Source organism: Ammospiza nelsoni, chromosome 8 (assembly GCF_027579445.1).
Source record: "Ammospiza nelsoni isolate bAmmNel1 chromosome 8, bAmmNel1.pri, whole genome shotgun sequence".
NCBI classification, from domain to species: Eukaryota; Metazoa; Chordata; class Aves; order Passeriformes; family Passerellidae; genus Ammospiza; species Ammospiza nelsoni.
This window is the reverse complement of record NC_080640.1, coordinates 33,427,475-33,447,253: the sequence shown is the minus strand read 5'-3', so window position 1 is coordinate 33,447,253 and position 19,779 is coordinate 33,427,475. Positions and strand designations below refer to the sequence as shown.

Below are 19,779 nucleotides of genomic sequence, written 5' to 3'. Positions count from 1 at the left end.
GGATAACGGCCATAATGTGGAACAACCACCCACTCTCCTGTGTTATCTGTGGAAGATAAACCAGAAGAGATCACAATCAATGATCCTGTCAGGCAGTGCAGCACTGGCACTTGTGCAATCAGTGAGAGGATCAAGGGCCCAACAAACTGTATCTTCTTCTATCCAAAAGCAGGTGTTTATCAGTGTTTCATCACAGCTGTTTCAGTGGGATCTGTCTTATCTCTAGAAGAAAATAACCACATCTTGCACTGCAGACAAACATACTTAAACAAAATTAACTTAGGGCCTAAAAATAAATTTCAGAGTAATTCAGTGTCACCTCAGTAGAATTAGAGATTTATAGTTATGCTACTGATGCATTATAGTTACATCTTTAATACTGAATAAAAATTGATCTAAATAAAACTGGAATAGAACATGAAATGGCTTAAAGTGAAGGAGACTGAAACTTGGCCTCATCAAAGCTCAGCAACACAAACCTGACAGAAATCCACCTCGACATGAATGACTCTTTACAAAATTAACTCAATAGAGTAATAAAACATAGTTTAATATTACTCAGACATGGCTTTGCTCAATCTTGCCGACTCTGCAATCCTATTAAAATAAAACATATCCGGACTAACAATTAATATCCTTAAATGTTCTGGGTACTACAATATGTAACTTATTCTGATGCTAATAATACCAAAAGGCACTGAAAATGTGAAGTGGTTGAAACAGCTGCCTGATGGAATTACTGGAGGGATTAGAAAAGTGTGACAAATATATTGACCCTATGTAATTTCACATTGAGGAAAACTCATGGTAGCCACAAATTTTAAGGAACCATAAATTTACTAAGAACTTTTAAAGTGCAATTGTACCTAAAGGAATATCAAGATAGAATTTGGCAAACTGTCCAACAAAGCAGGAGCTTCTCGAGATCGTATTTAGTGTAATAGCATATGCTAAATGTTATCAGCATTTCTGTTAAAGAAATTCGATTGCGTTATATTGCACATAACAGGAACAGTAATGAGGCACTCCATTTACTGCTTTGAATCTCTCCAGTAACAATTCTCAGAGAAACCAGAGTTCACGAAAAACACAAGATTACCTTCAAATAAGCATTTCAGCACATGTTTACGGCATTCTAGGACACGTTCCGTGAGGCTTCAGTAGCCAGGGGCAGCCAGAGCCCTTCGGCAAATGCCGGGGGTTCGCCCCGCCGCAGGGCTGGGGAGCCACGGGGGGAGTGAGTTCGCCCGGGGCCAAGCGGAGCCGCCGGGCAAAGCCGAGCTCCGGGAGCGGGGAAAGCGCCGGCGGCAGCGAGGGCAAAGCCGAGCGGGGAGAGCCGAGCTGGGACCCGCCCGGGGCTCGGGGTGAGGCGGGGCAGCCCCGCGCCTGCCGCCACCGCAGGGGGTTTGCACTGCGCTCAGCCGGGCCAAAGGGACTCGGGTTCACATCCCGCAATCTGGGCCGGCAGCGACGGGAGGCGGCGGAACGGTGACGGAACCGATCCCGAGAAGGCGGCGGGGAGCGCTGAGGGGAGGGGCCGGGGCCGGGGCGGGGTCGGGGTGTAAGAAAGGGGCGGCACCGCCCCGAGCAGCGGATGCGAGCAGCGCTCCCGAGCCGCGATTGGCTGCGCTCCCGAACGCTGATTGGCCAAACCGGCCGAAAGCCCGCGAAGAGCGGCTAGTTCGAGCTTGGGGCACTGACAGCCGCTCCGTTACCCCGGCCCGCACCGCACTAGAGGCGGCCCGTTCGTGACATCCCGGAGCGGCGGCGGCATCCGGAGCCCGATGAGGAGATGGCGGAGCTCGGAGGCGGCTCCAGCCCAGGTGGGAGCCGCGGTCGGTGCTGCCCCAGCTCGGGGCTCGCTGCGGGCAGAGAGGGCTGCAGGTAGGGGCGGGCGGGTTCTGGCGCGTTCCTGGTGCCGGCTTCCCCCGTTCACTGAAAAACAGAAATCACTGCTTAGTGTTTCTGAAAATTTAATAATAATAATTATTATTATTATAATAATAGAATACAAAAGGACAATATTTCCAGCGCTAGGTACTTCTAGCAAACAGCCACAAAACACACCAGGATATACATTCAGTGTTATATTTATAGTGTTACTACGCTAAGACACTTGCATATTCGTGTCTTTCATGCATTATGCAGCCATTCTTTCGAAGTTTCTGATGTTTCTGGAACTCCTTTTTCTGACTTGTTCACGCTCTGGTTTATCTGAATGACATACTGGGTGTCGGGTCAATGTGTTTTATTTCTTCTGGTGCCTCCATCCTGCAGTTCCACATCCTCTGATAAGATTTTAGCTGTAGCTGTACTCCCTTATTTTAACATGGTATTCTAGGATTGTCCTCCAGTGCTCTGGTTTGTGTTCCGGTTATCTTATCACTTGTGGGAGAAACTACTGCTCACTTTGAAAATTTAAAAAGGTTTATTAAACCTTAACAAAAATGCAACCAAGGACTACATAAGGAGCAAGCTGCAGCGCTGGGAACTCCCCCACGTGGAGACCACATGGCCAGTTCATCTTCAAGAGAGATGCTCAGTGATTCATACCCCTGGGGGTGGCATCAGTCAGCCCTGGCCTCTCCCAAAGTCTGTCTGCCAGCTCTTCTTTGCCATTTATCACTGCAGACTGCTTTCTCTTAACGGGACTGGGGGTCAGGTGTTGCCATGCCCACCCCCTAAGCACCAAGCTTTTCCATTCCCACCTGCCCCATGCCAGGGGCACATGTGCAGCCTCCTCTCTATCTGTCCTAGACACCCCAGGCTGTCAGATGGGGTGGGAAGGGAACTGTGGGGAGAGCAGAGGACATGTAAACTACAATAACATAACTATACACCATTAAAGCTCTTCTTATTTTCGTACAATAGTTATCTTTTAATTGCGAGAGCCAATCATCTTACAATTTATAACAATTGGATGGGTCGGACAGTGGATGGCCTTACGTGGCCTTACACTGATTTTAGTTACACAAAAGCCTTTTTCACATCACATGTATGCCAAGGTCTATAACAGAGTACAGTCTGCACACGTTTATTTCCATAAGTGATACATAGGTATTATATTCATTGCACGACTATTTCTATGAGCAATACAATGCATAATAAACATTAAGTTGATATATCCATCTAAAAAGAGGTATAATTGATACTATATCTAAATAGTTACAATCACTAAAACATGCAGAGACTAATACATAAATGTGAAAGCCAAAATTACCTGGCAATTTTTCCCACAGGCAGGGAGGCGCAGCGGCCGTGCCGGCGCTCGGTGTGCCCGGGCTCCGAGGCGCCGGGGCAGGGAATCATGCGGGGCACAATGGTGAGCAGCCCGGGGCTGCTGCTTCTCGCCCCTCGGCAGGCGGACTCCGAGCCGCAGCTGCCCCGGGCCAGCAGCAGCCGGCAGCTCGCAGGCGCTCTCAGCGCCCGGCCCGGCACGGAGCTGGGCTGCAGCGGCTGCAGAGCCACAGGGGCCGCGGCTGCGGCCAGCGCAGAGCTCGCGGAGGCTGCGCTTGTCTCCGCACCTGCTGCCGCACCTCTGGGCAGCGGCGACAGCGCAGCCACAGCTGCCACCGCCCTCCTGAGCCCCCGCACGGCCGGCACCAGCAGCGACCTCTCACCGTGTCCCTTTCAGGGCGCCATCAGCGCGGCTGCAAAGCTGTTCCCGAGGCCGAGCTCCCAAAGGATCTGCCAGCAGTCCTGATGTCTCGAGAGCAAGGTGCTGCTTCTTCCAGCCACAGAGATGACACCTCTGAGCAGAAGAGAGACTTCTGCTCCATGAGAGGAGTTGAGAATGAGCATCTCCAGGAGGAACCAGCAGCCGCACTTCCACACTTGCCTAGAACCCAAGAAGCCTCTTGGCATAAGCAGGGGGATGCCACAGTGCAGATGTGGAGAATGGATTCTGCACCAGGGATGGGAGTGTGAGGGAGCCCCTGGCTCCCCAGGGCACAGCAGCAACGGGCAATGAACAGAGAAGGAACCTCAGAAGATTCCTGGGTGAGTGCAGGGCCACCCTGGTGCCCTCTAGACAGGGGCCCGTATCCCCTCCCAAGGCCAGGGCTGGCAGGTGTGTGGCTGTTTCCCGAAGTCTGGAAGAGGCCTCGTGCTCTGCTGGGCCCCATCCGTGGCTGGAAGCAAGAGCCCCAGCTGCCCCCAAGGCTGTGCAGTTCTCCTGCTGCAGCCTGTGCCCACAGCTGTGTCCCTGCCTGTGCCCACAGCTGTGTCCCTGCCTGTGGCCAGGCTCTTGGCTCTCTGGCTGCCAGCTGAGGGAGGCCCACACTGCCTCAGGGCTCCCTGCTCTGCTCCCTGGCCGTGGGCTGAGCAGATTGCGGGGCCGGCTCTGCTTCTGGCAGCCAGCAGCTCTTTCCTGCTCCAGGTGAACGGTTCAGGTGCCATCCCGTGGGCACGGCGGTGCTGATTCTGCTGCTCCTGGTGCTGGTGCTGGCTTTGGGGGCGGCCTTGGCTGTGCTGGCAGGTAAGGGAGGGGCAGCAGCGTGGGCCCAGCCGCTCGGGGCAGAGCGGGCTCCCTGCTCCCTGCACAGGGGAATCCTCAGAGCTTCTCCTCTTCCCCCTGCAGCACCACAGTTTCCAGACACAACTGCCACTCTGCTGTCGGTTCTGGGCTGTCCCCATGGCTGGGTTGGGTACAAGGGTGTCTGCTACGGCTTCTCACGGGATTACAGCACGTGGGATCAGGGTCAGGAACGGTGCTCCGAGCTCAATGCCTCCCTGGCCATTGCCCAGGATGAGGAGGCCATGGTGAGTGAGGGGCTGCGGGCGCTGTGGGGTGGCTGAGGGCAGCCTGGGGGCGCTCCTGGGCCGGGCTCGGTGCTCGCAGGGCCGGGGCTGCAGCCCTGGGCCGGGGCCTTGCAGGGAAGGAGCCCCGGCGTGCGGGGGCAGCCCCGGGCACGTGTCCCCCCGAGGGGCCGGGGCAGCTCCCACTCCTCTCTCCTGGGCAGGATTTGCTCTTCCGCCTCCGCGGGAACGGCGATTTCTGGCTCGGGCTGCGCAGACGGGGCGAGCGCCTGCACTGGGGGGACGGCAGCAGCTACAGCTCCCGGTGAGTGCCGGGGAGCCGGGCAGGGCCTGGGGGCACAGGGGCACAAGGGCTTCCCCTGGCAGCCAGCGCTGCCTCTGCTCCTCCCTGCAGGGTTCCTGTTTTTCACAATTCCGAGTGTGTGTACCTGGCTGATGAAAGATTCAAGAGTGATAACTGCTCCAATGAGCGGCCGTATGTCTGCAGCAAGGCCCAAGCTCCCCTGTAACAGGGGCTGCACAAAGGACCTTCTCCACGCTGGGCAGTGCCAGCTTCACCTCTGAGCCCAGCACAGCGCTGTCCTTCCTCAGCTGCACCCTGTGCCTTGCACTTCCTCTCAGGGTCACCTCAGTGCCTCTTCATCCCCAGTGCCAGCGCTGGGCTGGGGCTGCAAAGGAAAAGTCTCTGCAATCCATCCTGCCACCGATGCTGCCTGCAGGGAGTGCATTGTCCTCATGACACAACAAGCTCCAGTGGGGAATCCAAATCGGCCTGGGGTCTTGGAAATCATCACCAGCTGGCCAGAATGCGACAGTTTTGAACTGTCTTTGGAAGAGGAGGAAGAACTGCTGACATGTGCTGAGCAGGAATCCCACTTTTGGCACCAGGCACCTGACTGTGGAGAATAGTCTGTTGTCTCTTTATCTGTATGTCTGCTGTAAAGAATCTGACTGTCCTCCTGTGGGAGGAATGCCAGGCTGGAGCAGGATAAGGATTTGTCTCTCGGAGGGAGAAGCAGTGACATGATGTGACTATAACCCCCCTCATCCTTCTGTGCCACTGTGTGGGGAGGAGGGAGGGGGGACCAGGGGACAAAGCGAAGCCCAGGAAGGAGAGAACAGTGTGGAGAAGGTCATTTTTGGGATTTGGGGAACATCTCATTTCCTTGTTCTGATTGATAATAAATTCAATGAAATTTCATTTCCCCACTCTGGGCCTCTTCTGCCCATGATGGGTGAGAGATCTCTGGCTGCCTTTATTGAGAGCCCCGAGCCTTTCCTGCTGTGTTCTGTTGCCTGCCCAGGGGCAGGAGCAGAGGCTCAGAGCGCTTTTGCTGGCCCCGGGCACCTGGCCTGGCCCAGCCCAGCCCAAGAATCCCTGCCAGCATTCCCTGCACCATTGCCCGGCCCCACGGCGGCTGCGGCTCCGCGGGCAGGCGGCTCCAGGAGTTCAGAGTGGGCAAAATGGGAGCGAGGGACAGGAGGCAGCTGGTGCCAGTGGGGGAAATGGCTTTGCTGGAGCTGGCAGGGACAGAAGGAGGAGGGAGAAAGTGGTGCCAAGTAACGGGGAGGGAAAGAGGGACAAGGTGGTGGGGTGGCCATGGGTCGGGTTGGCATTTTGCTTTCCAGCTCCGTGCGAGGAAAGGAAGAGCTGTCAAATCCATCCAGAAAAAAAGGGGAGAAGTAGCAGATGGTGGAAATCTCTGACAATTGGGATTCATTTGATCTGCCTGCACTGCAAAAGCCAACAGTCTGAGCACCACCAGTGCTGTGATGTGCCTTGCCCTGCCCCTGCCCTGGCTGCAGCAGCCGCCTGTTGGGACAGGCCCTGTTCTCTAAAGGAGCTGCACCCAGGGACCATTGGGGCAGTGCTGGTTAAAAAGTAAAGCACATAAAAGGGTGGGAAGTGTGAAGGGAATAAAATAGAATGGTATAAGACAAAATGATAACAGAACTGCACCAGGAATGGCCACTGACTGCTGTCACCAAAAGAGCTGCACTGAGGGACGGCCACACGTTTCCATTCCCACACAGAAATGCTGGGACTTGCCTTCTCCTCAATAACCATCAGTGGCATTTCCAAGGCCAGCAGGTACACTCAGAGATGTCCAGAATCATCGTTACAGGGGGAAAATGGGATTGGCATCAGCTGTGACACACATCAGGAAGAGCACAGGAGCAGAAATAGGGATTTCCCAGCTCCCTCCCAGGGAGAACAGTATCAGCACAGGCACAGAAAATGCTGATAGAACATCCTTTCCCACTGCTCCCTGTGCTCAGCTGGAGGTAGCATCCTTTAGCTTGTGCTCTTCAGTGGGTTTACCCATGGAAATACTGCAGAGGGTCACAGAAGATTTACTAGCATGTTAAAAAGAAGCTGAAAACCCAGGAAGGATGACATTTGAATAGGGACTAAAGAAAATTCACACATCATATGACAGTTCAATATGGCTGCTGTGAGTATGCAGCCTGGAGGACAGCTAGATTAAACTAGAATAGATTCCAAAACTGTTTGGCCTTAAAACTGCAGCTAAGGTTAATGACCCTCACCAATTAAAATAAAAATAAAATCTGCTCAGAACTAATTTGGATCACCCTCCCTGCAGCCATTGGGTATCATGACTCCTTGGCCCCACCAAACTACAAAGGCTTTCCTGGAAATCTCTCATTTTCTGTTTCCTACCTGCACTCAAGTGACCTGTGTGATCTCTCTGAATGAACTGAGCTTTCCCTTCACAGCAGCTCTGCTCTTCACTTGCCAGCCTCGTGCCCTTGGCAATTTCCATCTGGCAGCGTTGGCCTGCTGAAGGAGAGGCTCTGTTCCAAACATGCCCACTTTGCAGCAGTGCCCCACGATGGGATGTTCTCCTGCCTGGACTAATCCCTTTGCTTCTCAGCTCCAGCTGCAGCCCACAAACCTGGCAGTTGTTCAGGAGCCTTTGCCATGGCACGGCCCCACCCAGCTGATTGCCAGCCTGGCAGCACAGTGGGCACACATTCCCAGCCCTGGCCCGTGTTTCCATCCCGCTGCAAGGAGCCCAGTTGTTCCCCAGTGTTCCTGCAGGAACCCAGGCCCAGGGGTCTGTGGGGTTTGCAGGGGCTCTCTTGGGGGTACCTGGGGGTGTCTGTGGCATTGGGGAGGGGGTCTGAGCTCTGGGGGTGTCTCTGGGGCTCCTGCTCTTTTCCCCCTCATATTTCCCATTCTTTTTCCTCACATGTTTCGCACCCTTTTCTCTTCACCTTTCCTGCTTCTTAAATACCACGTTTTCACCATTATGCCATCTCAGTTTTTAACTCTTCCTCCCTTTTTCTGCTGCCCTTTTTTTCTCCCATTATTTGTGCTATTTTTCCCTACTTTTTTCTGTCCTTTCTCCCCCCTTTTATTGATGCCGTTTTCCCCCACTTTTTTGCCACTTTTTTCCCTCTCATTTTTTATTCTGCCCTTTTTTGCAACCTCTTTTTCCGACCTTCATTTCCTACCCTTTTCTGCAAACATTTTCCACTTGTTTTTTTCTTGCCCTTCAGTGCCACCTTTTTTTTCCAGCCCTACTGATAAAATCCCATCACAAAGGGTGTTCCCTGATCTATTTAAGCAAGAAAATGGGGATTCCCCATCCATTGATAGCCCTGAAATAATGGCCAAGGCAGGGTTCCTTTCCATTGATCCCCTCAGCATTGCAGGTGAATGGGGATTCCCCCAGGTGAAACTCAGACAATAAGGGAAAATTAACCAGTTAAACAACTCCAGAATACACTTGGACAGAAATCCATTGAAAGGGAACCACACACACCACTTGTCTTCCCTAATTAATTCCATCAGGCTTCCTTCACTAAAAACACTCTCAGAATTAAAAGTGGAGATGCCTGGTGTGTTACCTCAAAGCAGAGGAAGAGGCAGCATGGAAATGCTTCTTCTGCCATGGCAAACTCTCCTGGGAGCACTCCCAGAGCCTTGCAGGGCTCCCCTGGGAAGCTGCTGAACAAATGGAAAGAGTTGGGATGAGCAGAGCCCCAGAGAAATCCCAGCCCCACTGTTGGAAAAGTCAGATTATCCAAGCAGCAACAGCAGCTGGAGTGTTTGCAAAAGAGCAGCTTTGTTCTGAACCCAGCTTAGGAGTTCTCCTCATGCACTAAGGGAGTCCCTCCATCTATTTGGACCTTTTCTATAGCACAGGCCACACAGCAGCTCAATGTGATCATGTTCTTCAACTCAATTATGTTTTAAAGTATCTAAACTTGATCTAGCTACTCATCAGTAGAGAATTTTATGTATTTTCAGAGTAAATCACCTTCCCTAGTCAAACACCAACCCTTCCCAAGGTTCAAGTACCTCTGTTTTCCACCACTAACTGCTCATTAGCCTTGTCTCAATTAAAAAACCTCTGTTCACCCCATTTTTCCACCGCAGATTTGTCTGAGTCTCTCTCACCTCTCAGCAGTCCAAATTGCTTTAAATTTAGCAGAACCTTCTTCACACTTCCCAGCTCTTGCTGTCCATCTCTAATCCCTGTCCAACCTGCCAGTGCTCTCCCTGAACTGCTGACAAAGTGAATTACACAACATCAGTGCAGGACAACTCATTAATTGCTGAATGAAAATGAAATAAAGAGAAATTAAGAAGCTGATTTGGACCCAGGAGGACTGCATTGCTGGTGTTTGTGTATCAAGAATTTCTATCTATTTTATTGCAAATTTAACTTGTTGAAACTAAAGTAGTCATATTTAAAATAGATTTTTCATCCCACATGAAAGCATCATGCTGCATGCCTTCTAGCCACATTTTCACTGAAAAAACCCCAAACTGCTCAGCCTGGGCTCACATCATGCCAGCAGTAGCTGTATATCAACATTCAGCAATAATGGAATTCATTCAGAAAATGAACAATTACAAAAACACTTTCACTCCAAGATCTGATACTACACTGAAGAAGTTATGCATACCTTCAAAAAAATTCAGCAATCAAGTTGTATTTCTATTTTTATTGAAATAAATTTTAAAAATACTTCTGGCCAATATTTACACATTTGATCCAATTACTCTTCCTGCAATGTGGTATTTCCCCACCTGCCCCTGAAGGCAGCAGCATTTTCAGAACAAGAACTGCTCCCCACATATTGAACCCACTCAGCAATGGGTAAAAGGACATTTTAGAAATGTGGCAAATTGGATCACTGAAAGGAAAAATGGGAGAGAGGTGTTGTAATAAAAGAAAACATCATTTGAGTCATGCATACAACATCATTTTTCAGTTTTCTGAAATTGTGTCAGCACTGGGAAAATCTCATTTCCACCCAAGACAGTGTGCAAACAGAAGCTTTTGCAGGTAAATTCACTCTGCTGAAGTGACACAGAATGAACAGAATACTCCAAATTCAAACCTTTGGCCTCTTCTCCCCCATCCTGCTTGTGTGTCTGTGCTCCATCTCCCCAGCAGCCATGTCTGGTGCCAAGGCTCTCCCTGCCTTGCTCAGCTGCCAGTGAGCTCTGTGCTCTCAGGTAAATTCACCCCCAGGCTCTGTAAAATGCTCGAGGTGGGTCCTGCCAGGCCAGCCTGGGCACTGTAGGACTCGAGCAGGTTTGCCACCAGGTTCATGTCCACATCCAGGGCTGCCAGCTCAGCAGCCTCAGCTCCACAGTCAGGGCCAGCACTCTCACATGGGGCTGCTCCAACAGAACCTGCCTGCAGGGAGTACAAAGAGAAAGCTTTATCAAATTGCATGAGCAGATTTAAGGGAAAAAAAAAAAAAGGCAAACCACAGGAGAAAAGAAACAGCAATTGTGCAGCCAACAAAGTCCAGTACACTCCTGAGTCCTGACAGACAGGAATTCAGACACCAAATGCTCATGCCAGCTGGAAATCACCACTGTCCATTACCCACATTAAGTTGCAAGAGAAGGACACAAAGTGTTGCTGAGTCCTGGCTCAGCTTCCTATGGGAGAAAACTACTACAGGAACTCACAAGTGAAGCTGCAGCTGCTTGCCCTACTACCAAAAACAGAGAAAAGATGGGCAAACTAAAACTAAGCCTTGGAAAAGATGGGCAAATTCCAAGCTTAGGTAAGTTTCAGTTTATAAAAAATGTATGATGGTGCAGGTCCAGCACACTTTGCTTGCACGTGGGAAGGTTCCAATCCCATTACTCAGAATGGCCACTTGCAGCACATTTCCTGCTTGGAAATTACTGCTGCAAATCAGAGCCCAAGGCACACTCACCCCTCTCTTGTGGCTGCTGAAACTTTTCCCAACGTTGCTCTGTGCCAGCTCACGGTCCATCTCCTCCATGTACGCCTTGAGACTGCCCACGAGCTCCTCAGGAGACACCTTCTGCTCCTGCCTTCCATTCCCAGCATCCAGCTCTTCATCATCCTCAGCTGAGAAACCAAACTCCTCCTCTTCATCCACATCATCAGAATCCAGCTCCTCCGAGTCTGCCCCTGCACATGATTTGGTGTCAGTACAACAGCAAAGAAATCAGTGCTGGCTTTTGTTTCAAAGAAAGAAGCAATCTCACCTAAAATTCTGTCCAGGGCTTTGGTAAAAGAATCCACATCAAAGGTAACTTGGGATTCATCAGATGACCTAAAATATAAAAATATTTTTAAAGAAATAAAGCTTCTATGCTTGCCTAAGCCTGACACAGGCACAAGCCATAATGATGTCTCTCAAGACAGGATTGAAGTTGGGACATTTGAATTTAAAAGTCCGCAGAAGTTTGAAGCCTGTGTGCATTAGACATCAAACAGTGAGTGGAAGAATGCTTGGCAGAAAAAGAGAAAAATTGTGAAGACCACAAAACCCAACTGAGGGACAGAGAGCAGCTCAGCTTGCAGCACTTGAACCTGCACCAGTGCCAGAGTGGCACCAAGCTGATTTAAAGCAAGTACAGGGTCACTGCTCTGCCTTTGCTTCAGGCCCTGCTCAGCACAGCACCTTCAAACTCTGATTCTCTGCATCACAGAACCAAGCACAGGGCTGCAGCACAGTGCAACATTCCACACCAGAGCCAAACTCCAGGCGCTACTACCATGGCATTTCTGCTCCTTCGTGCGTGGACACTTTGGACACAAAAGCCTTCATGCTCTCAGCAACTGTTTCCAAGCCATAGTTTTGCTCCTCCTCATTTGGGGAAGGAAGGGACTCATTTCTTGTCTCCTTCAGCATCTGATCCAGAGCACCTGGTGTCATATCCAGCCAGCTGTCATCTGAAAGGACACAGCACAGATCTGTTACTCTGCACAAGCCTGCTGGCCCACAGGCCCAAACCAGCTGACTGACAGGACTGCAACCATCCTGCAGCTCAGTTCTGCAGTTCAGCTCTTGTGCTGGTCCTGGCTCACACACAGCAAAGGCACAGAGAGGCTGAGAAGAACTGAGTGCAGATTTCTTGTCACTACTTACAAACTCTGCTTTGCAGAGCTCAAACTCAGAGAGACCATTCAGTCACTGAGAAGCCTTTGGCCACTCAGTGGAGGAAGAAAGGCTCACTCTAAACTGGGAGAGCCAATCCAGTGTTTAGTCTTGAGGAAGGCTGGATTTGCTCTCCCTTCACAGCTGTCAGCATTGCCCCTCTCCCCCCACAAATAACCATCTGTAATAGGAATAATTCCCCATCCAGCTCACCATCCTCTGCAGGAAGACAAGCTGCTTCTCTCTCCAATTCCTTCAGATCAATGGGGGTTGTCTGTAGTAGTGCCAGGATTTCATCACCTGGGCTCACTTCATCACAGCTGGAAGAAAAACCAAAATCAATTTACTGAAATGGATTCAATGGGATCACATGCTCTGCATTCAGGTTTTCACTTGAATTCTTCATTTTTCCTTCTGTGCAAACACATCAAAAAGGGAAATGAATCTGGGGGAAGTACCAGAGCACTACCCAGAGCATTGGCCAAGGCTCTTTTCCTTTACATTTCATTTGCCTTGGTAAATATTAAGATTACCAGATCCCAAACAGCACAGACTGGAAACTCAAAAAAATAACAGTCAAGATATTATGGGCTGCCAAAGCCTCAGATATTTCTGTAGTGATTTAGTTTTTGGATTTTATCTTCCAGAGAAATCCACAGCCAGCCCCTTGAGCAAAGGAGACAGATTACCCTGTATTCATTATTCACTGGCACTGCTTTTCAATGAAACTTTTCTACACTTTCTGCAGTCAACCAAGCAAAAATTGCTTTGCAGTCACCACTTGGAATCCACTTGGAAGAGCTCAGCATTTCACAAAACCAAGATAAAAGAGTTACTCAAGCCAGAACTTCTCCCAGTGGAGCATTCCAGAGGAATTAGTACTTGTATGTCCTGGCCACAGCTCCCATGTTCAATGTGCAGTGGAGAAAAGGGTTCAGGTGTTTGTGACAAGGATTTCAAAGGTCACTTACAGGATTTGTAGGGTATATGACACTCATGAATTTCAAGCAGCTCTCACCTTTCTGGCACTGCAACAGATTGCTGGAAGTGATCTTCTGCCATGTGCAACAGTTCCAGGTACTTGGCTGATCCTTCCATTTCTCCCTATTGAATGCAAGTCACAGGCATGAACCCAAACAATTCTCCCTCCCTTTCCTCCTCACAGTTAGGCATCCTAAGGGTGACTGTTGGTCACACAGAAATGCTGAGAGAACCAGAACAACTAAAACCTCTTGGCCATGAACACTTTGAACTCAATACAGCAAAGGGGGACTCCTGTATTTGAAGCATATTAAAGGATATTAACCTAAGAATCTCAATAAAGTTGTCCAACTTTATAACCTTCAAACAAGTAGTCAATTTATGTCCCATTTATTAACATCAAAAAAGTAGTCAAAGGCATCTTAAAATAATAACACAAAAAAACCCAGAAAACCTCACCAAAACCCCCAGAAGTCCCAAAAACCACACACACATAGAAATTACACTTGCATGGGCCCAGATAGGTCTATGGTGTTATGTATGGATCTTGAAGAATATTGAAGTCTAGAGGGGTGGAAATGAAATGGAAACCAGTGAAATCAGTTACACCTCACACAATCACACATGGGGGTTTTCTTCACTCAAGTGTATTTCTCCCCTTGCTTTAGATGAATGAATCAATCCCCACATCTTGCTTTTTCCTTTTTAATTTCCAAAATAAATTCCTTTCAAAGGGGAACAAACTGCACATTACTTCATTTCACACAGAGATAAGGATTCAAGCTCTGGTCCCACTACAATTCCTCACACAAGTTCAAGGGTTAAAATGTATTTTTCCTGGAATGTTTAAAAGCCAGACACTGAAATACTCACATACCTTGAAATAATCCTTCTCCTTCAAGCTCCTGAGGAATCTCTCCCACAGAGGACCCCTTAACACGTTTCTCTTGGCGTCAGGAGCCACTTTACTGCTCTTGGAGCACAAAATTTCAAAGCCATGAGCCTGCAGATAAAAGATGCAACAACAAGAGGTTCTCAAGGTGTGACAGACTTTGCTCACATTTCTCTGGACAAGCAGGCAACCTCCAGACAAGGACCCGTTCCCTGCACATGCATGAGCCAAGGCCAAAATGCCCCAGGAATCATTCCCAGCTTCATGCCCAGCTCGCAGGCTCTGTACTGAGGATGAGCTGGGGCGGGCAGGGTGTATCCACTGCGTCTGTCTGGAACAAACTGCTGCTGCACCAGCTGTGCATACAAACACCGAGTGAAAGTCACCTGCAACAGCCAGAGCAGAAACAAACACTCCCTGCAGCGGGACTGGGCTGGGGACAGCCAGCAAACTCCCTCCAGGTCACCAGAGTGCCTTTGAAGGCACCCATATTACAGGCAGTGCCTGAGACTGCATTCAAAATACATATTAGAAAGACTTTTCTGATAAATTGCTTTTCAGGCTTTACAAAGTTTGTCCCAAATTGAAATACCCAAGTAAATACGAACTTTTGTCAGTATAAATACATTTGGAAAAACCCTCAGTGTTTTGTATTCGCAATAACAAGGTGTATTTTCAATTAAAATGACATTCGATTAAAAGATTTCAGCAACAGTTTTGAAGTCCAAAATTTGACTCTAAAGCTTCTTTTCAGGAGTCTAGTGGTACAACTCTGTAACAAAATGCATCAGATACAACATTGCTTGGACAGTGCTCACACAACACTTCATAGAAGCTTTCCCAGAGCTGTGAGAGCACAGCTGAGAAGGTGAAAAGCCTGGCAGTGAACCACTGGTTGGGAGCAACTGCTCCCGTTGGCCGGCAGGGCTGGCAAACTGCTCTGATCACACAAGGAGATCAATTTACTGAGCAGGCACTTCAGCAGAGGAACTGCTATCACAACCTCTGGATTCAGAAACAATTCTCTCAGGATCAGCCCCCTGAAAGTCCAGCCACACCCATCCAGAGCAGCTCTCAATGCAAGGACCTGGAAATTCACGCCTACAGGAGCACACGGCAGGGCCGTCAGCGGCTCTGAGAGCACTTACCAGGGCCATCACTCGCTGCTCGGCAGGGAAGGCTCTGAACGGGCGCCGGCAGGCCCCCAGATCGCCCGGCTCCCGCAGGTAGAAGGCCTGGACGGCCGCAGCCACCAGGGACGGGCGCAGCCTCAGCACGGCCGCGATCCCGGCCGGGAGGAAGCAGCGGGCTCGGTGCAGCGAGGCCTGGATCTTCCCGGGATACCTGAGCGGCAACAGAGCGTGGGGAGGGCACTGCCCGTTAACCACTCCTTCTTCAGCAGGAGGCCCCTTCCCTTTAGTATTTACTGGGATCATGGCTCAGATTAGTCTGGAGTTAAAACCTGGCCAGTCTAATGCCTAGAATGGCTGTTTCTATCATACATATTTATAGAAGTGTACATGGCTCATAAAATTGAATCCCCCACATGGGTAAGATGAGTCCCTGTGGACTTAACCAACATATCCAGCTATCCAGTATTCTTTGCCATATCTGCTGTCAAATCCTTACAAAAAATAAAGCACAGGGTGGAGCACAGCTGTGACAAGCTGAAGCCCTGACAATTCTGCTGGTGCTATATTTTGGATCAAATCCTCTTGTTCCTCAGGCACAGGGCTCCTAAAAGATCATGGAACTTTCAGAGGTTTCAGTCTAAGGAAGATGTGAAGGAAGAGTAACTCTTGTCATTGTCAGGGCTGGAATTACAGCAGTGAACCAGTTTCACATCCCCACACCACAGACTACAGGACACTGATTCCCCTCTTTATAAGAGTGCCACAGAAAAACCTCCAGCTGCTGGTTTCTGAAAAGGAAAAAAGGAACCAACTTGATCCCATCTGCTGGGGAAACATTTAAAGCCCAGGGAGCACAGACCCAAACCCCACAGCTGCAGGAGCCAAGTGCAGCCCCACGTACCCATGGAGGCGTTTACTGAGCGCAGCTCTGATGGGCTCTGCAGCCAGGAACTCCTCGGCGCGGGTGGATAACAGAGCCAGCGCCTGCGGCACCGTGGCACGGGGAGCAGAGAGGGCCCAGCCCTGCTCCCAGGGCTCCCCCGGCGCAATGATGTGCAGCTCTCCTTTGTAAAAGAACACCTGGCAGGCAGGAATGCTCCCGTCACACAGGGCACGAGCACTCACACACAGCCATGGAACAGTTCACTGCACACACAAATGCATCTGCTTGGACACTGACAATAGAAAGGACAAATAGAGAACCAAGGCAGGAAGCAGCAGAGCTTTTCTAAAAAGGTTATTTGAGATGCCAGAGACCACGACCCAACCAGGAAAAATCCCTGTTTGAACTACAACAAATTTCATCAAATATACCTTGTTTCCCTAACAAGAATAATTGTTACACATGTCTCTTCAAATGGAGAAGTGCTTCAGGAGAACCAGCACAGCCTAACTGCTTCAGAACATCCCAGGCATTAAAAAGCAGCATTTCAGGTGTCACATGTGACCTCTGCTGGTTCCTGATCCTAAGAAAAGCCCTGAATGCAACGTTCTCAACTCCCTCACTCTGTCTGTTCCCTCAAACAAAGCAAAGTATGAGCCTGACACTCCAGGGACACACTTGAAATTCATTTTGGTGTTGTGTTCCAGCCCTTGTAAGAATCTTGGAGTAGGGGAAAAATAATTGAACAACTTTTTGCTAATGACCAAATTAATGATCTCCATTCCAATCCACTGCCATTAGCAACCATCCATACCCAGGTGAAGGTGTCTGCTCATTATTTCACCTGGACTAGACAAAGCCTGTGTCCTTACAGAGACAGCAACACTCCAGCCCTGAGCATTCCCTACCCTGAGGGCAGCAAATCCTCTGGCCTAAACACTCCACAATATTGTAAAAAATTGGTTCTAGCAGAACTTGAAAGTTCAGGTGGATACAGGAGTGCTCCTGAAGGGAACAACAGTCAGGGACAGACAGCACTCTGGATTTTCAGAGGCAGTCAGACAACTTGGCTAGAGGTGCAAGAGAAAACTCCAGCTGCTACAGAAAAGGCCACTGGCTCCCCCTTCCCAACTGTACACAAGTTTTACTCACCCTGTTTTTATGTTCTCAGGATTCAGCCACTTTGGGAGAAAATCAGCTGCTTCTACCAAGAGAAACTCTCCATCGTTGTCATCAATACTGGCCAAGGAGAAATTGGAAATTCAGCAGGAAAAGCCTTGCAGAGCACAACAGCACACTTCTGAATCCATGTCTGCTGGGGTTTTTTTAATATTCACAAACCCATAAAAAGGCTTAGGTTAGAAGGGATCTTAAAGATCAACACCTGGTTCCAACACCCTTGCCACAGCCAGGCACACCTTCCACTAGCCCAGGCTGCTCCAAGCCCCATCCAACCTGCCCTTGGACACTTCCAACGTGTCTGGGATGGGGAAACACCTCCAAGGATGGGCCGTGGTAAGACAGGACCTTCAGAGCACAGGCACTGCCCCTTGGCAGCCCTCCCACTAAAGCAGCTCAGCAGCACCCGCCTTACCTGGCTGCCAGCCCCGGCAACTCCCTGCTCATCTCCCGCAGCAGCTACACAATGAACCACTCATCCTCCACGTTATCCCCGAACACCGCGGTGCCGCCCAAGTGCGCCGGGATCTCGCCTGCACGGGGCACAGAGAGGAGAGGCGGCTCAGCAACGCCGTGCCCGGGAACAGATTGTCCACACGGGCTACGGAGTCTCCCTCACTGCGGATATCCCAGACCCTGCTGACAGAATCTTGTGTCCTGTGCTCGGGGACGGCCCGGCTGCAGCAGGGAGGCGGCACCAGATGCCTCACTGGGTTAACCCGTGCTGTGACACCGAGAGTCGGGGAAGCCGCCGGGTCCCCCTCACACGCTCCCGGTTCCAGCCCGCCGGGCCCCCCCTGACACGCCCTCGGTTCCCGGCCGCCGGATCTTCCTCACACGCCACAATTCCCCCTTAGACGCTCCTGGTTTCAGGCCGCCGGGTTCTCCTCACACCCCAGTTCCCCATCACACACTGTCGGTTCCCGGCCGCCGGATTCCCCTCAAACGATCCCGGTTCCCCCTCACACACTCCTGGTTTCTGGCCGCCGGGTTCCTCTCATACTCCCGCCCCGGGTCCCCCTCACACGCCGTCAGTTCCCGGCCGCCGGTCTCTCCTACAAAGATCCCGATTCTCGGCCGCTGTGTGCCCCTCACATGGCCTCGGTTCTCCCTCACTCGTTCCTGGTTCGAACCGGCCAGGTCCCCCTCTCAGGCTCCCGGTTCCCGGCCGCCGGGTCCCCTCAAACGATCCCCGTTCCCCCTCACACGCTTCTGGTTCCAGGCCGCCAGGTTCCCCTCACACCCCCCCGGTTTCCCTTCACACGCCCTTGATTCCCGGCCACCGGGTCCTCCTCACACGGCCCAGACCCCCCTCACACGCTTCTGCTTCCCGGCCGCCGGATTACCCTCAAAAGATCCCGGTCTCCGGCCGCCAGCTGTCCTTCACACTCTCCCGGTTGCCCCTCACAAGCTCCCGGTTCCCCCTCACACGCTCCTTGATTCCGGCCGCCGGGTTCTCCTCACACCACCCCCCACCCCCGCTTTCCCCTCAAACGCCGTCGGTTCCCGGCCGCCGGATTCCCCTCACAGGCTCCCGGGTTCCCTGCCACCGGATCCCCCTCACGCTCTCCCGGTCCCCGGCCGTGTCCGGCGCCTCCGGGCGCTCCTCCCGCCGTGCCTCCCGGCCCGCTCCCGCCTCACCGCGGCCCGGCACGTACCGCAGGCGGAACGGCTGCCGCTGCCACACGCAGGCGGCCAGGAGCGGGGCCAAGCGCACCAGGGCCAGCTCAGCGCAGCGCCGCAGCAGCGCCTCGCCGCCCGGGCCCGCCGCCGCCGCCGCGAACAGGCGGGAGCGCACCGCGACCTCGGGCAGCGCCGGCCGCCGCAGCGCCTCCATCGCGCCGGGGCCCAAAGCGCTCCGCCCCCGGGGAGGAGCGGCGCGATGGCGGCGGCAGCGCTGCGCTCTGTGCCCGGAGCCGCTGCGTGTTCACTGGCAGAGACCAAAGCGGTTGGGCCGGCTGCATTAGAATGTAGTGCCAGGCTTTCCTTTCCTCCTCCCTTCTTTTCTCTTCTCTTTTCGAACCTGAAGAGGCCGCAGCTGCCTCCCGTTTTCCTTCCTCTGTCACCTTCCAGGTTCTGTTTCCCAGACCTTGTTCTTTCCTTCCAAAATCCTTGATAACCCGTTCACCACTTAAGGCTTTGCTGGGTCCTTGTTTTTCTACCTTCTGGCTGCTGTGGGTGAAGGTCTGGCTATGAGGAGCATCCGGCTCCCTCTGCTCCAGAAAGCAGCGTTGCAGTTATCCCAATCTCCTGCTGCTGAGGGCTTCCTTAGGCTCCTGCTGAAATGAAAAATATCCAAGACACTTTTCCTTTCTTGAAATTAGAATGGTTTCTACAAGTCCTGGAGATGTGAATATGATGGTTAAAAATCTACTGTGCAAATGAAGGCTTTTCCTGCTGTGTTGGGTTTTCTGCCGGGGGCAGAAGGAGATGCACAGAGCGCTTTTGCTGGCACCGAGCACCTGGCCGGGCCCAGCCCGGCCGAAGAATCCCTGCCGCAATTCCCTGTACAGACCCACAGAAGCGGCTTCCCCGGGGCTCCG

General features: G+C 51.5%; 1 protein-coding gene and 1 long non-coding RNA gene across 2 annotated transcripts; both read right to left on the bottom strand.

Annotated features, from left to right (window-relative positions):
• Positions 1–9,718: 9,718 nt before the first annotated feature.
• Positions 9,719–16,079, bottom strand: LOC132076545 (protein ecdysoneless homolog). Its single transcript, XM_059477679.1, has 10 exons — positions 16,072–16,079; positions 15,190–15,385; positions 14,300–14,427; positions 14,027–14,153; positions 13,187–13,272; positions 12,382–12,488; positions 11,786–11,963; positions 11,273–11,340; positions 10,975–11,195; positions 9,719–10,439 (listed from the first exon to the last, which is right to left on the bottom strand). Exons 1-10 carry the CDS (start codon positions 16,077–16,079, stop codon positions 10,227–10,229), a joined length of 1,332 nt encoding a protein of 443 aa, XP_059333662.1. The 3' UTR covers positions 9,719–10,226.
• Positions 16,080–16,139: 60 nt separating this feature from the next.
• Positions 16,140–17,846, bottom strand: LOC132075883 (uncharacterized). The gene is made up of 3 exons (XR_009418848.1): positions 17,652–17,846; positions 17,210–17,296; positions 16,140–16,254 (listed from the first exon to the last, which is right to left on the bottom strand). It is a non-coding gene; the product is annotated as an uncharacterized LOC132075883 (long non-coding RNA).
• Between the last annotated feature and the right edge of the window lie 1,933 nt (positions 17,847–19,779).

Bases quoted from the DNA above. Each gene is read 5' to 3' on its own strand.
- LOC132076545 (XM_059477679.1), bottom strand. The intron at 14,154-14,299 runs GGGAATGATTCC...CTTTTATCTGCA, and splicing joins TGCGAGCTGGGCATGAAGCT to GGCTCATGGCTTTGAAATTT. The intron at 10,440-10,974 runs GTGAGTGTGCCT...TACTCCCTGCAG, and splicing joins TCAGCAGCCACAAGAGAGGG to GCAGGTTCTGTTGGAGCAGC.